This window comes from Danio rerio, chromosome 20 (assembly GCF_049306965.1).
Source record: "Danio rerio strain Tuebingen ecotype United States chromosome 20, GRCz12tu, whole genome shotgun sequence".
Taxonomy (NCBI): Eukaryota; Metazoa; Chordata; class Actinopteri; order Cypriniformes; family Danionidae; genus Danio; species Danio rerio.
Window position 1 is genome coordinate 35,021,174 of NC_133195.1, and position 14,163 is coordinate 35,035,336.

General features: G+C 36.2%; 1 protein-coding gene across 4 annotated transcripts in view; it reads left to right on the top strand.

The window, feature by feature from the left end:
• sesn1 (sestrin 1) overlaps positions 1 to 14,163 on the top strand; it is a 78,125-nt gene that overhangs the window by 61,165 nt on the left and 2,797 nt on the right. The window contains exons 1-6 of one of the 4 annotated variants that reach the window (XM_005160673.6): positions 11,062 to 11,297; positions 12,113 to 12,178; positions 12,335 to 12,568; positions 12,654 to 12,836; positions 13,505 to 13,735; positions 13,859 to 14,006. In XM_005160673.6, coding sequence (XP_005160730.1) covers positions 11,196 to 11,297; positions 12,113 to 12,178; positions 12,335 to 12,568; positions 12,654 to 12,836; positions 13,505 to 13,735; positions 13,859 to 14,006 — 964 coding nt within the window. In that variant the 5' untranslated portion in view covers positions 11,062 to 11,195. Of the gene's footprint in view, positions 1 to 11,061; positions 11,298 to 12,112; positions 12,179 to 12,334; positions 12,569 to 12,653; positions 12,837 to 13,504; positions 13,736 to 13,858; positions 14,007 to 14,163 lie in introns of those variants that run through there. The other 3 variants (NM_001002660.1, XM_005160670.5, XM_005160671.5) reach the window with 3 other exon arrangements.

Genomic DNA, 14,163 nt, shown 5'->3' on the forward strand with positions numbered 1-14,163 from the left:
ACTCAAAAACTCTCATGCTTTTAAACAATCATTAAGAGATTTAAAAAATCCATATGAATCAAGAAATTTGATACAAACTGGACTTGATTGCTTTATATGATAATTAGATTGTTGATTTACTTTGCTTTTTTATATACAAACATAGATCGGTGTACATAAATCATACCTGCTATATTTCTAAAATCCGATAAAGTCAGATTTTATGTATATAAAAAAAATCTTCATTAGTTTTCAAAAGATTAACCAGTTATTATGGGGACAGAACAACTTTTTAGGGTGAACTAAACCTTTAAGTCAAATTTAAATGATAGTTATTAATGTAGAATATATTTGTTTACTTATTTTTTATTTTATGGCTAATAATGTATAAAAACACCTAATAATGTATATTAGGTGTAAATAATAATAAAAATAAATCAATGCTAAAAGTGAATTTGAGCACATTATATGGTGCAGTATGGAAAATGGATATGCACTTTCAGACATGCATGGATTAGTTATTAATGGACGGCTTAGCCAAAAGCACTGCACAGGTATGTGTTTTTAGGTGGAGTCTCAACATATAGTATATATAGGATTATTAACCTATAATATGCAAAGGCTGTGAACCTGCTCACCCTGACATGTTGATTTATGCACGGTAAATGACTGATTTTCAACTGTAGGTGTTCTCATTTGTGCACGTGCACGGCGTCAATGCAAATATGCTCAAGCTATGCAATGTGTTATTGTGCAATAATACTGCATACTGTATCCTGTGTGTGTTATCTACTGTAAAGCTTTCCACCTGAGTGCATAAAACCGATCCTAATTACATTACCTGTTGGGAGAAAGAGGAGGGGCTGTGAGGTTTTTAGTGTTTGTAAATTATTTCCTTCTTTCAAGGATGGAAATTTTTACAGCTGGGGAAAGGAAAACTAGGCAGTCTGTACAGGCTTTTCATACACAATGAAATATTAAGTGGCTTCATTCTGACTGTGGCATGGCCTGAGGCCCAGGCCTATAGGCGGTTTTGTTTGGTCATCCGGTTTTGCTGTGGCCTCATTCGTTATTGATGAGGAAAGAGGACACGAGTGTGAAATTAGTTCACCAGAGCTTTTTAATATGAGCTTATGATACTGTAGAGTTATTGGGCTGCACCACTGCAAACAAACATTTCTGAAGAAGTCAGATGATCTATATCTGCCTCAAACAATGGTAGACTCTGTAAACATAGTGAGCTTCCTTCTCAGGTAGCATTTTTTAAATTCTGATTTCAAATTATTGTTTCCCTCCTGTACAGTAGCCTAGAATTTTCACTTTCGGGTTGTCTTTTAATTGTTTATTATTTTATTCATTTATTATTTGATTTGAATGCTAAAAGTAAAATTGGGCACAAGCATATTTAAATCTGCAGTAATTTAAAATTATATTTACAGTAAGACACAAGATTTCAATGCATGATTGCATTGAACATCAGACAATTGCATTGGACCGCAACACAACTCAGAAAATGTGTTTTTTGACAGCTAGTCCTATAATAAAGACACGGGGCTCTATTTTACAATATAGGCACAAAGTCTAAAGCGCATGGAGCAAAAGTATTGATTGCATGTCCAAATCCACTTTTGCTATTTTAAGGACAGAAAAATACACTCTTTGTCATGGCGCATGGTCTAACAGGGTTTTGCTTATTCTCTTAAAGAGTTATGGGTGTGTTTTGAGCATAACATGCATTAAACCAATCAGACCAATTGTGCATTTGCTATTTACATGGCAGACTTTGTAAGTGGAAAAACTGAATGCTTTACTAGCAAGAAAACACTTAAACAGACCATCTGCGGCTCAAGGATAAAGAACGAGCCTCGTCCATTCTGCTTCTTTACTTTCTCTACTTTTACTCATTGCTTTACTCCTTTACTTTCGTGGATAAGGAAATGATGTTGTACTCACTCCACTGAAGACATCCATTAGCCTACATATTTAGTTTTAAGCGCAAAGATTTGTTTTAAAACTATTTATAAATTCAGTTCTTAATTTCCAGCAAACCAATAAATGAACAATAAAATAGAAGTGTGGTCAAAAAACTGAGTTATATCCAAACACAAAATGATCCAATGCCCCATATGGACCCGACAGGTGGACAATTATACAAATTGTCATGAATAAACCAAAAAAAGCCAAGATAAAGAAGAATTGGAGGCAGTGGTTTTTATATTTTTGTAGAAAATATTTTTAATTCTTTTTTTATTTGTAAAGATTTTGTGTATTGCTGTAAGTCCTTTGTGTATTAATCAATGTGTATGTGTTTAAGGTGATGGACTTTAGACCTGCTTTCAGCTGGTCAATTAAAGGCAGTCTATTTCAGTTCCTCAAAATAGCAACACGCCAACAATGCACCTTAACACACCTCCTTTCTAGACGGGTACACCCATGTGTCCACAAAGAAGTTCAAAAGGATTTGCTCTTTAAACAACGTGGCACAAAACGGGAAAATTAAGGTTGCTTTGGTCTGAAAATAGCAACAAATCATGCAAAACACGTCTTGCACCTTATTGCGCTGGGTGTATGATCCACAGACAATAAATATCTAGCACTTCTGTAAAGTAAGTGTCCAATTTTAATACACTAGAAAATGTAAATTACCGTATAATGCAACCGTACAGTGCATTTCAGTGGCCAAAAAAGGATTTAAAAAACAACTTTTAGAATTACTTCCATTAGAAACTCAGAGATGTGGATTTGGATGGCAGTTAAATCGTCAAACGACCTCTGTATTTGTCTAAAACAGTAAGTAATTCAGAATGGGGCTATCAAATGTGTCATGAGAGAAAAACACTGACGTTCTAGATTCGTACAGCTATGAAGTCACCAACTACACCCTGTAAATTGTGAAAATCCTTTACATTCATCCCTTAAATCCAAATAGGGCTATAGAAAGTATTTTTCTTGACATGATTCAAGCAGGTGATTTACATGTAACATTCCGTGCTGTGCTATACACTCTTTGACAAATATGTAATTTTAGTACATTACAGAAGTATTCCAAAACCGATAATAAAATGCTATTATTATAAATTTAGCATCTTTCTCCAGTATATCCTGCCAATCAATCCTCAGGCCGACAGTCAATCTGAGTCCATCTCAGGTCTCACGTTGTATGAAACAGATGCTGAATCAACAGCAAGTTCAGTGACACCATTATTGTTTTGTTCCAAGACTGATTATGTAAGGCATGATAGACTGACTAAACAGGCTGGCATTCATATGATCATGTTACCTCTCTCCACAGCTGTGAACTATGGATAAACAGAAGGGTAATAAAAAGAGATAAGTCTATGGCTTCGTTACATATTTATTTTTGTTTTGAGGAACAGTGTTCTGCAGTCTGATTGAGGAAGTGTTGTTTTGTCGAGTCTTTCACTGCCTCCATGTATGCAAGCTTGTTTGTTCCGAAAGAGGTAGTGACTTGGCATATCATGGATCCATATTAATAAAGCATTACCATCACATGAAAATTACAGTTTGGCCAAGGGCGCATGCAGGGTAATGTTTAGTAAATGAGAGCAAACCACACATCTTCATCAGCCAAGACTAAACCATTTGTATTGATTTTTGACTGTTATAAAGCAAAGTCTGCTTAGGTTGAACATCAAATGATAAAGGAAAATCATTAATTATGTGGGACTGTGGTTTGTTTTGTGCTAAAGATAGCTGGAAAAGTGGGTTTTGGCTTTATTTATGTTAGATATACGTATTGAACTTTATGAGGTGTGCCCCCTGTGTTTTAACAGCTGCGAGCCCTCCCTATTAACATAACATCCACAGGAACTGTGGCTTCCTCACTGGTGAAGCGAGCAAAAGATCTCCAACTATACAACAAAAGACAGTGAGGTTTTGATTTCTGATTGTCTGTATGTGGACTACATTTGCCTCAAAAAATATTCAAACCAAAATGTGGCTTATGGAACAAAAAAAACATATTAATAATAATAATAATAATAATAATAATTATTATTATTATTATTAGAACAAAAAAAGATAAACTAAAGTGTACTGAAAGATGAATAGTATATTAGAGGTGTATAAAGGTCACTTCTCACCCCAGAGTTTTTCTTTTCCTGTTTATTGTTATTTATTTATTTATTTAATTTCTTATGTATTTTTCATTTAATTCAAACCCTGGCTTGTAAATAGTTGTTGCTTGTATGTTGGCTTTGTTTTGTAATAAATATTATAAATATCTTAATTTCATTGGTTCTAATGTAAAGAAATATCAAACTATTTAATATTTGTTTGAAATAAATTTAGAACAAGCAAACTTTACAACAAGGTGTCCCCTGGGAATGCCATTAAATTTCAAAAACTAAATTTTAGGCCTTAAAAAGTCTTAAATTTACTGAACTACTGTGTTGTAGTTCTTAAATAATTTTTAAACAGGTTTTAATTTTTCCATCCAATCGATCAGTTACCAATAATATGTCTTAATGAAACCTTATATTTTATATTTAATTTTTTTTATTGCAAAGAGATACAATTCACAACAGCTGTTAAACATTTTGGTCCCACTTTATTTTGATGATCCGTTTGCTGAATTTGAGTTGCATGCCAACTAATTCTCATTAGGTTAGAAGTAGACTGCTAGGTTGGGGTTAGGGTAAATGTAAGTTGACATGTACTTGCAAAGTTTCTTATATTCAGTTAAATGTCTGTGGAAGGAGCAGTATCAACAGATATTAAGCAGACAGTCTACTAATACTAATAGACCATCAAAATAAAGTGTAACTGACATTTTTACATCAAATTCCTCCATAAATTCAAGGAAAGACAACTAGAAACCATTATATGATTCCTTTAGGATAACACATTAGAAAGTCTAAGTCGGTATAAGTCTAAAAATACATTCTTAATCTTAAAAGGGTCTTAGAAAGTCTTAAATTTGATTTGATGAAACCTGCAGAAACCCTGGTATAAGCATGATAAGGCAATTTGGTAGGTTTCAAATATCGAAACATATTGTTCAAAATCTGGTTGTGACACTATGTTTGCTCAACTACTGTAAATGTGTAGGTATTCTGCAAGGACACTTGAGGTGAACTCAATTTATTATGTACCTCCACTAAAATGACCTTGATACTACACTCAGTGCAAAATGCTTGGTTGCTTCAACACAGATCTGGTTCAGATATGGACAACTTAAATTTGGATTTTTTAAATCTTATCATTGATTGATAAACCATTACCAATATCAACTGAAAGAAATGCTTATTTGTTTGTAGATACCGATTAGTTTGGTAATGTATGTTTTAGACTTTTAGCGTGTCACTCCAGACACCTTTCACTTAGAAAGTTTCAGAAAGTTTTCTAATATAAGAATTGAAAATTGTTTTAATTACATGATTTCAAAGGTGAATTTTTAAGCAACAGTGGATTAGTGATCTTTCGGAAATTGTTCTAATTTCCAGATTTTGTGCTCATGGAATATTTATTATCATTATCAGCTTAAAGGTCCCATGAAATTAAAATCAGTTTTTTAGATGTTAGTATCAGTATTGTTCATTTTTAGGATATCTATAAGCTAGTCTGCTCCGAAACAGTGACAAAATTTGCGTCTAGAAGATATAAAACTGATATAAACATTTAAAGCTAGTAGTTTGTCACTTCCACCTAAATGGAGCAACGCTTATTTCACGTCACCACATACGATACCACATTTCTCATCACATTATAGCCAATCAAATGCTCTTTAGTATCTGACATGCCCCGCCTCCTTTAAGACGCTTCTCGTTTGCTTTTCATTTGATGCACTTGGGCTTAACCACTCTCACTGGCAGAGCAGTGATAAAACAAAATCCCATTGGCTAAATTTTTAAATAGTGGAGGAGCTACACTATGTCTGACCCTCTCTTCGTGTTTCGGTTGAGATTACGTCAAACAACGAATAAAGCATTCACAGGATCTTTAACATTTTTAATAAAAGGTTTTTTAGGATATTTTTTTTGTGAACAATTCTTTTTATTATTTCAGTTTTTGTTTAATATAGAAATTTTACAGCAATTGATTATATCATAATACAACCTGAATCCCCACCTTTCACCCAGGTAGACTTGTTCTTTAAGAACAGAAGTTAAAAGATTGCAGTAAAAGAATAATGATAAAATAAATAAAAATAAAAAACAAGAATAATGTTTAACTAAATAAAGAGTAGATGTTAAATAAGTACAAATAAATAACTATTGCATTGTTTTTTTTAGGATTATTTCATTATTAGAATGTACAAACAAACAGCATTTAATTGAATGGTTAGGATTAATGATCACTGTGATCAATTAAATGCATCATTACTAAAAAAAAGGATTCATTCTTTAAGCAGCAAGCACACGGAAAGTTAGTGCAACATTAGACAAAGTGCAATGTCATGCAAAAAGTTTGTGCTGTACTTAAGTTGACATTTGATGTTAAAATAGTGTTCATGATGCTAAATAAAAAGCAAGGAACAGTTAATTTGCCATAGATGTCATGTGATTGCTTCCCAACATGGATGACAGGTTGAAAATAGATCAGGAATGCAGAAGCACGTCCTTTGTGAATGGACACCTTTATAAGTTGCATTCGTGCTTGATTATTACTTTTATTTTAATATTACATTTAATATTAAACATTAAATCTGGACTGCTAGCCTGTAGAAACAGTCCTTATTTTTAAGTAGAGTTTGCATATGCGTGCTAGTTTGTGCTTTGGGAGTGCCATTTCCTCAGACTGTCTGGATGTGTATGTGTGTGTGTTCATTTGTATCAGTGCTCCTAGTGGACCGCACCTCTTTCAGGAAGACAGATGCAGGACTGAGCTGCTCCAATCAGTCTGGTTCTCAGAACTCCTAAGCTGAATACAAGTGCTAGTTTGACAGTGCAGAACAAGGGAAGCTGGGTGGGAGAAATGACCAGTGACATAGAGGATATGAGGATGAAAGAGCCAGAGGAAAGGTGGATCTGATAATGGAGGAAAGCCCTGTTAAATGCTTGTTATATGTTTAGTGTCTTGAAAAGATCTATTGAGCCTGAGCACAGTCTACAGTCATTGAACTCTCACTGTAAGGAAAGTTCATTGGCCTCCAGCAAGCAAAGACACTGACTCAGATGACATGCAGTAAACAAGGTACTAACTGTAGAATGGAGGGTTAGTAAAATAAAGCTGCTTTTGATAACTTTACGAAAATAAAAGAAATAGTCAACCCAAAAAAACTAAAATAATTATTTACTGTTCGTTTGCTAACCCTCGGGTCATTCAAGATGTAGCGTAGGTGGATTTTTTTCATTAGTACAATGAAGTTTATTAGTGGCTGCCAACAGTTTGAAAGTCAAAAAACAAGTTACAGGCAAAACCAAATTACCTGACGACCTTGTTCTTGGATGCCCTGAGGGTGTGCAAATGACATGCAAATTATTATTTTGGAGAGAAGTAACCAATTAAATGAATCAAATCAGTAATAAGAATGAGCCTTTGATACTTGTTGATTTTAACAAGTGCAAGTTATTAAAACCAAAGACAAAAAAAAAATTTATTCTGGCTTCTTTATCCATACATACATACACTCACCGGCCACTTTATTAGGTACACCTCTCCAACAGTTTGTTAACTAATTTCTAATCAGCCAATAACATAAGCAGCTCAATGCATTTAGGCATGTAGACATGGTCAAGACGATCTGCTGCAGTTCATACCGAGCATCAGAATGGGGAAGGTGATTTAAGTGACTTTGAACATGTCATGGTTGTTTATGCCAGACAGACTGGTCTGGGTATTTCAGAAACTGCTAATCTGCTGGGATTTTCAAGCACAACCATCTCTAGGGTTTACAGAAAATGGTCAAAAAAAGAGGAAATACCCAGCGAGCAGCAGTTCTGTGGGCACAAATACCATGTTGATGCCAGAGGTCAGAGTAGATTGGCCAGAATGGTTTGAGCTCATAAAAAGGCAACAGTAAATCAGATAACCACTTATTACGCACAACATGTCAAACCTTGAGGCAGATGGGCTACAGCAGCAGAAGACCAAACCGGGTGCCACTCCTGTCAGCTAAGAGAGTACCTTGTTGAATCTATGTCACGAAGGATTAAGGCAGTTCTGTAGGCAAGTGGGGATCCAACCCATGACTAGTAAGGTGTACCTAATAAAGTGGCCAGTGAGTGTATATAGGGTACAGAGTACATGCCTAATGTTTATATATGTATAAAGAGAGTGAGGGGGAGAAAAGTTAAAGTCTATTGTTAAGACATTTTCTTAATAAGCATGTAGATATTTTTTTTTATTTTATAATTTTTTTTATGAATCGCACAAAGAATAACATTAATCCCTAAAACAATGGGGACAAGTTCAGACGTGTTCAACCACTTAATTTGAATATGTATTTACAACAAAAAGATAATCACCAAAGCAGGGCTCATCCATTAAGTTCACAATAACTAATATGTAAATTTGAAGATTAACGGGAGGCAAAAACTAAAAAAAGAGGGACCCCAATGTACTGCAGAGTTAGTGTTTTTTTTGACTGATAATCTTTCCTAGTGTCATAGAATAGGATTTTAGTTAATTTAAAACAAATGGCAAACAATTAAAAATTCTCAATGTGGGTCACTGAAATCATATATTTCCATTCTTTTTATTGTTATGTTTTACATTGTGACTATTGTCACACCATATGGTCTAAAGTTCAAGGCTGCAAAGACTTTAGTCGACTTGCAACACTTTTTTCAGTGTACAAAGCAACAGATACATTCAGCCATAAAAACATATCACTCCCAGTCATTGAACAGACCGAGAAACAACTTCATTTTGAAGTTAGACTACTTTTTTTTCTTTCAGAGGCACTACAGTGGGGGAGTGAGGGTGAAAAAACAGATTGGACCCTGAAACTGTTGTTCTGCTCTCTGATTGGCTGACTCCTGTTGCTAGGCTTGTGTCTTTTGTGTTATTTTTTTTTCGCTCTTTCTTCCCCCTGCTCTCTGATAGGTCAGGATGGAACCAGTTCAGACGAGGGCTGCGTCAGGCAACTTTTTCTGCCACTTGTTGAACATCCGACGGCTTGTGGTTTTAGTATGGCTGCTCGTTCAGCACAAGAAAAACAACAGCGCAAAGACGCATATTCACACAGAGAGGCACTTCTACAAACACACCCTGTTACACAGAACGCGTTCACACAAATATGAAAGTTTTTCACCGGCAAAGCCAGAGTTATCTGAAGATGTTGAAGAAGTCACTTTTTCCAGTCTTGTCATTCACATATATAGGCTTGAATAAATGGTTTAAATCTGCTGTTTCATATTTGAACAAACAATAGGCTAAAGAGATTTCCAGTCACAGACACCATGAGAGTTTTGAAAAGCTTTAGTTTTATTTGTAAGTTTTTAGGTTACAGTAAAGACAATCGGCTTACAGTAATGATGATTGGATTAATTTGACTTGATTGGCATGTTTAATTTGGAAATAAAATGAAAATTGATAGTTTGTGTATTTTCTCAGAAGTACATGTATATGTCCAGGCATGTTCCTCATGTGTGATGGTTAAATGAGTTGGAATGATACAACTGAAAAAGACTCTAAAGACAACACTTAAGTGTTTGCCAACAATTGTGCAAGCTTTTGATTTTTGTTAGGTGTTTTTATATGACTGGAGTACTATAGTAAACTCTTTGTGCAGTCTATTTTCTTATCTATATAACCAATAGAGCCCTATGTTATGATGTGGTGTGAGTACAGTAGAGCCTGAAGTTTGTTCTACAATAATAGTCTGCCTTTTTTTTAATAAAGAGGGGGAAACGGGAGGTGGGCGCAAGGCAAACGCTGACCATTCTCTTCTGTAGGTTTGCTGAGCCATAGGGCTCAGTGGACCTGGTTAAACCACCTCTCTATCACTAGAGAGAGTGCTGACTCCTGCTCTGGTCTGTTTACACCCCTCTCAGCCCCCTGGTGTAGGACAGTCCCTTCAGACACAATGAACATGCTGAATAGCTACTCTTCATCTCGTGAGCGATGCCAAATCCAAAAGCTTTGACAGCCTTCTGCTCATGCACAGAACTTTAATTAGATGGACTTGTATATATTCTACGATTGTGCATTTGCACAAATAAAGACATTAGGTATTGTGCAGTTATGCATTCATATTTAAAGATTCAGTCTCTAAACTGTGTGAACAACATTTTTAAAATGTATTGAAAAACCAAAGGCACCTGTAGAAGTTTTTTTTTTCTTCTACTTCTTTTTCCTAGAAAATAATCAATACTCCTGCCAAAAGCGTCACTTTATCTGCTAGGTGTCTTGACTTGTTCCCTGTGGGGGATATAAAGCTGAGGGCAGGGATTGATCTTGGCTTGTTTTTCACTGTAGTCCATGCCGTCATCCTCATTCACGTTGCGAGGCTTGTTTACTGCAGTTCGCTTTTGCTCAAGGAAAAAACATCCCCTCCCTCTTGCTCGAGCTACTTAAATCAGCCCCTTACATCGGGCTTTTGAAACTGTGGCCATATAGACTACTAAACAAACCATGTAAATAGGTTTATTGGAAGACAAAGTTAAAAGTCGGTTAAGTATTAACCAATATTAGAAAGCTTTCCAGTCATGCATCTGTAAGCAAAGGAAAGCTCTCTATCAGAAGTGCAGAGTGCATATCACTCCATTAACTCTTAATACATGAAATGACTTTAATGTTAGTTACGTTATGCTTTACAACGTGGTTTATTTTACTTTCATGTTGTTTTAAACCTGTATGACTCTAATGTGAGGCACAAAGGGAAATGTGAGATCATTTTAATGTATCCTTTTCTGCATAAAGTAGTCTAAATCGCCGTATTTTAGCTTTAATGCGCAATAGTTCAATGTTTCTATGATGCATTGGTCCACAAATAATGACAGAATTAATATTTTTGCGTGAAGTACAGTGTTAAGTCGGCTGAAGGCGTTGTGTCTTTAATTCCGCCCTCTTGGCTTTGATTGGACAACGTAGGTTGTTTTCGCAACGCGATTGGCTCCTGGTCACGTCACTCACGTTAACAGCCTGTTATTTACCACAAGAGGGCTAGGAAGCAGTGGGTATTCTGCTCGGGAGCTGGAACAGCTGATATGAACGGGTAGCATAACCCAATGCCTCAAGGAACAACAGGATAAAGCAAATACAAAGAACAGTCGCTCTAGATTTTATTTTTAAAAGCAGAACAGCGCAATATGAGGCACGCATTGGCATCTAATGAAACTATGGAAAACTCCTCTCTCACCATGACAGACTTGTTTAAAATTTGCACACAGTGCGAGCGACTTAGTAAAAAGGTAAGAAAGCGTATGAGTTTGACATCGAGTTTAAATAACGACTTATTGTTACACTTTTTATGTTATTCGTTAACTTGTTTCCTTTGAGTTCTGTTCGTTGATTTCAGTATATGTTCGTTCATTCAGATCGTTTGCTGCAGTGCAGTCAGTTCTTTGTACTTGAATCATGAAGACCGGTGGCTTGTTTTTCTGTCATCTGATCATTATATACTTGCTATTGATCAATGACTAACGATATGAAGTTAGTGTCACATTGACCAAATTCTTCTTTTAATTTAATAAACATTGTGAGATCATATATGCATATACAGTATGCCATTGTCTGCAACTGCTGTATGCTGCTGCAGGGGGACGATCTCATTGTTTGCGGAGTCAAGTTTAATACCAATGTAATTAATAACAATGTATTTTTTTGCACAATTTCTTGCATATCCCTATCTGATTCAGCAATTTTTCATGTTTATGTCACTGGTGCATTGCAAACTCAGCCAACCTTTGTTCATAAGGTATCTAGGCTGTTTTGAGTCATTCTCTTTGTGTCTTTGACAGTGAGAAGATGAATGATGTTCAAGATGAATGATCATTTGCTACTTATATTATAATGCATTTTTGGTTATGTATTATAAAGGATTTATTTACTACTAAATGCCGTAGAATATTCTAGAACCAGCCGTTGATGTTTGAGCTGAGGAAGGATGTTGTTTTTAAGAGCTCTGGTCTGATGCCAGAAATTCTTCGATACTAGTATAGCTTCATGCCAAGAGCTTCTCTGTGGTTTTCGATCATGTAATCATGTTTTTTTCAATCTTTTCTAGGATGTTGGAGTGCGAATCCCCAGACCAGTGGGAAATGGACCAAGTAGATTTATACCAGAGAAAGAGGTGAGCGTTAACATCTGCCCCGCTTGCTCAAAGTTAACATAAATCTGGCAACAATCATTTTTAATCAACAAATGGCACCTCTGTTATTTTTAATCGCACAAACAGCATTTATCATACACTTTAGTGAAGTTATTTTACCAGCACTGAATTCCTCAGGTTCACCGCGTCTCTACTCCCCTGTTGTCCCAGATACTTCAAGTCAGTAAATTGGATGAAAGGACACAGTCGATTTTTGAGGATGCCTTTGCAGTGCTTGGTCGCCTCGACAACATCTCCTTGGTCATGGGGTTTCATCCTCAATATCTGGAGAGCTTTCTTAGGACACAACATTACCTCCTTCAGATGGACGGTCCATTGTCTCTGCACTGCAGGCATTATATTGGAATAATGGTGAGGTTGCAGACGGTATTTTTTGTATGAAATTCAAAAACCCCAGTGGTAGCTTGTTCTAAATGCTTGTGTCTGTGTTCAACAGGCTGCTGCTAGGCACCAGTGCACGTATCTGGTCAACCTGCACGTGAATGACTTCCTGCAGGTCGGAGGTGATCCGAAGTGGTTGAATGGTCTGGAAGAAGCCCCACGGAAGCTGCAGGCTCTCGGGGAGCTCAATAAGATCCTGGCCCACCGCCCCTGGCTGCTCACCAAAGAACACATTGAGGTATGACTTCAGCCTCACGGTCACTCGTGGAAACTCGCCAACAGTTGTTATGCAACTGTAATGAGCATCGAGATGTTTTATAATGCTGTTACACGATACTGTGAAGTATGAAAACTGATCAGGTTTCAGTAGATAGGATTTAAACGAGCTTAAATGGGGTTATTTTATTAGCATTTAATGTTTTAGATACATGGTGCTATTAATTCATGATAAACACATGCAGATAGTGATTTGAACGCATCACTTCTGTGATGAGCATGTTCATTTCAGTATAAGTTAAATTTATGTTAATTTAATATTAATTTCTGAATAAAAATGTATTCTGTTTGGTTTTTGGTGAAAAAAAGTTGAGACTTTCACAAAAGAAGTCTCAGTAAAACAATTTAGTCTTTGAACAACAAGCTTTACTTCATAGGTTGGTGTAATTCTTTATTTCTAAGTATTTACGAATGGTATTTTAACAGTAGCGATACTGGATGAGTCATTAAACTGAAACTACACTGAAAGTTTTGGATTTTTTTTCCCTCAAAACCACATAAATAGTGAGAGTATATTTCTAAGAACCTGGCATCTTTTAGATATTTCAAATATTACTCTATTTCTTTTGTTGTGGAAACTCCTGCCTGTCATTGAAATGTATATGTTTTTCTCCTTCTTCTAAATAACAGCGTCTGCTGAAGGCAGAGGAGCACAGCTGGTCCCTGGCTGAGCTGATCCATGCTGTGGTGCTACTCACACACTATCACTCTCTGGCCTCCTTCACGTTTGGTTGCGGCATCACCCCTGACATCCACACAGATGGAGGACACACGTTCAGGCCGCCCTCACTCAGCGGGTACTGCGTTTGTGACATTGCCAATGGCAACGGTGCCCAGGAGGATATGTTTGGGAACCAGCAGGTGAGACACAGGCCAACGTTCAACGAAAAAATGATCGCAAAAACCTGTGGAATGTGAGGTTCAAATTTCAGTACAACGTACATTACGTTTGTGTTGATCTAGACTCCTGTATGCATGTTTTAGGTGTCAGAATCATCTGGTGAGGTGGAAGTGCTCATGGAGAGGATGAAGCAGCTTCAGGAATGTCGTGATGAAGAAGAAGCCAGCCAGGAGGAAATGGCCACTCGTTTTGAGAGGGAGAAGACGGAGTGTATGCTGGTGGTCACCTCTGGTAAGTAGATGCTTCCACTAAAATGTTTCATATCAGTACGTTAGACATTACTCCAAGCCTGTTTTCCTCATCTATTTATTTGATAAAAAAAACGATAAAATTGTGAAATACAATTAAGATGAAAATGATTAATGTCTATTAATGTATTTAAATCCCA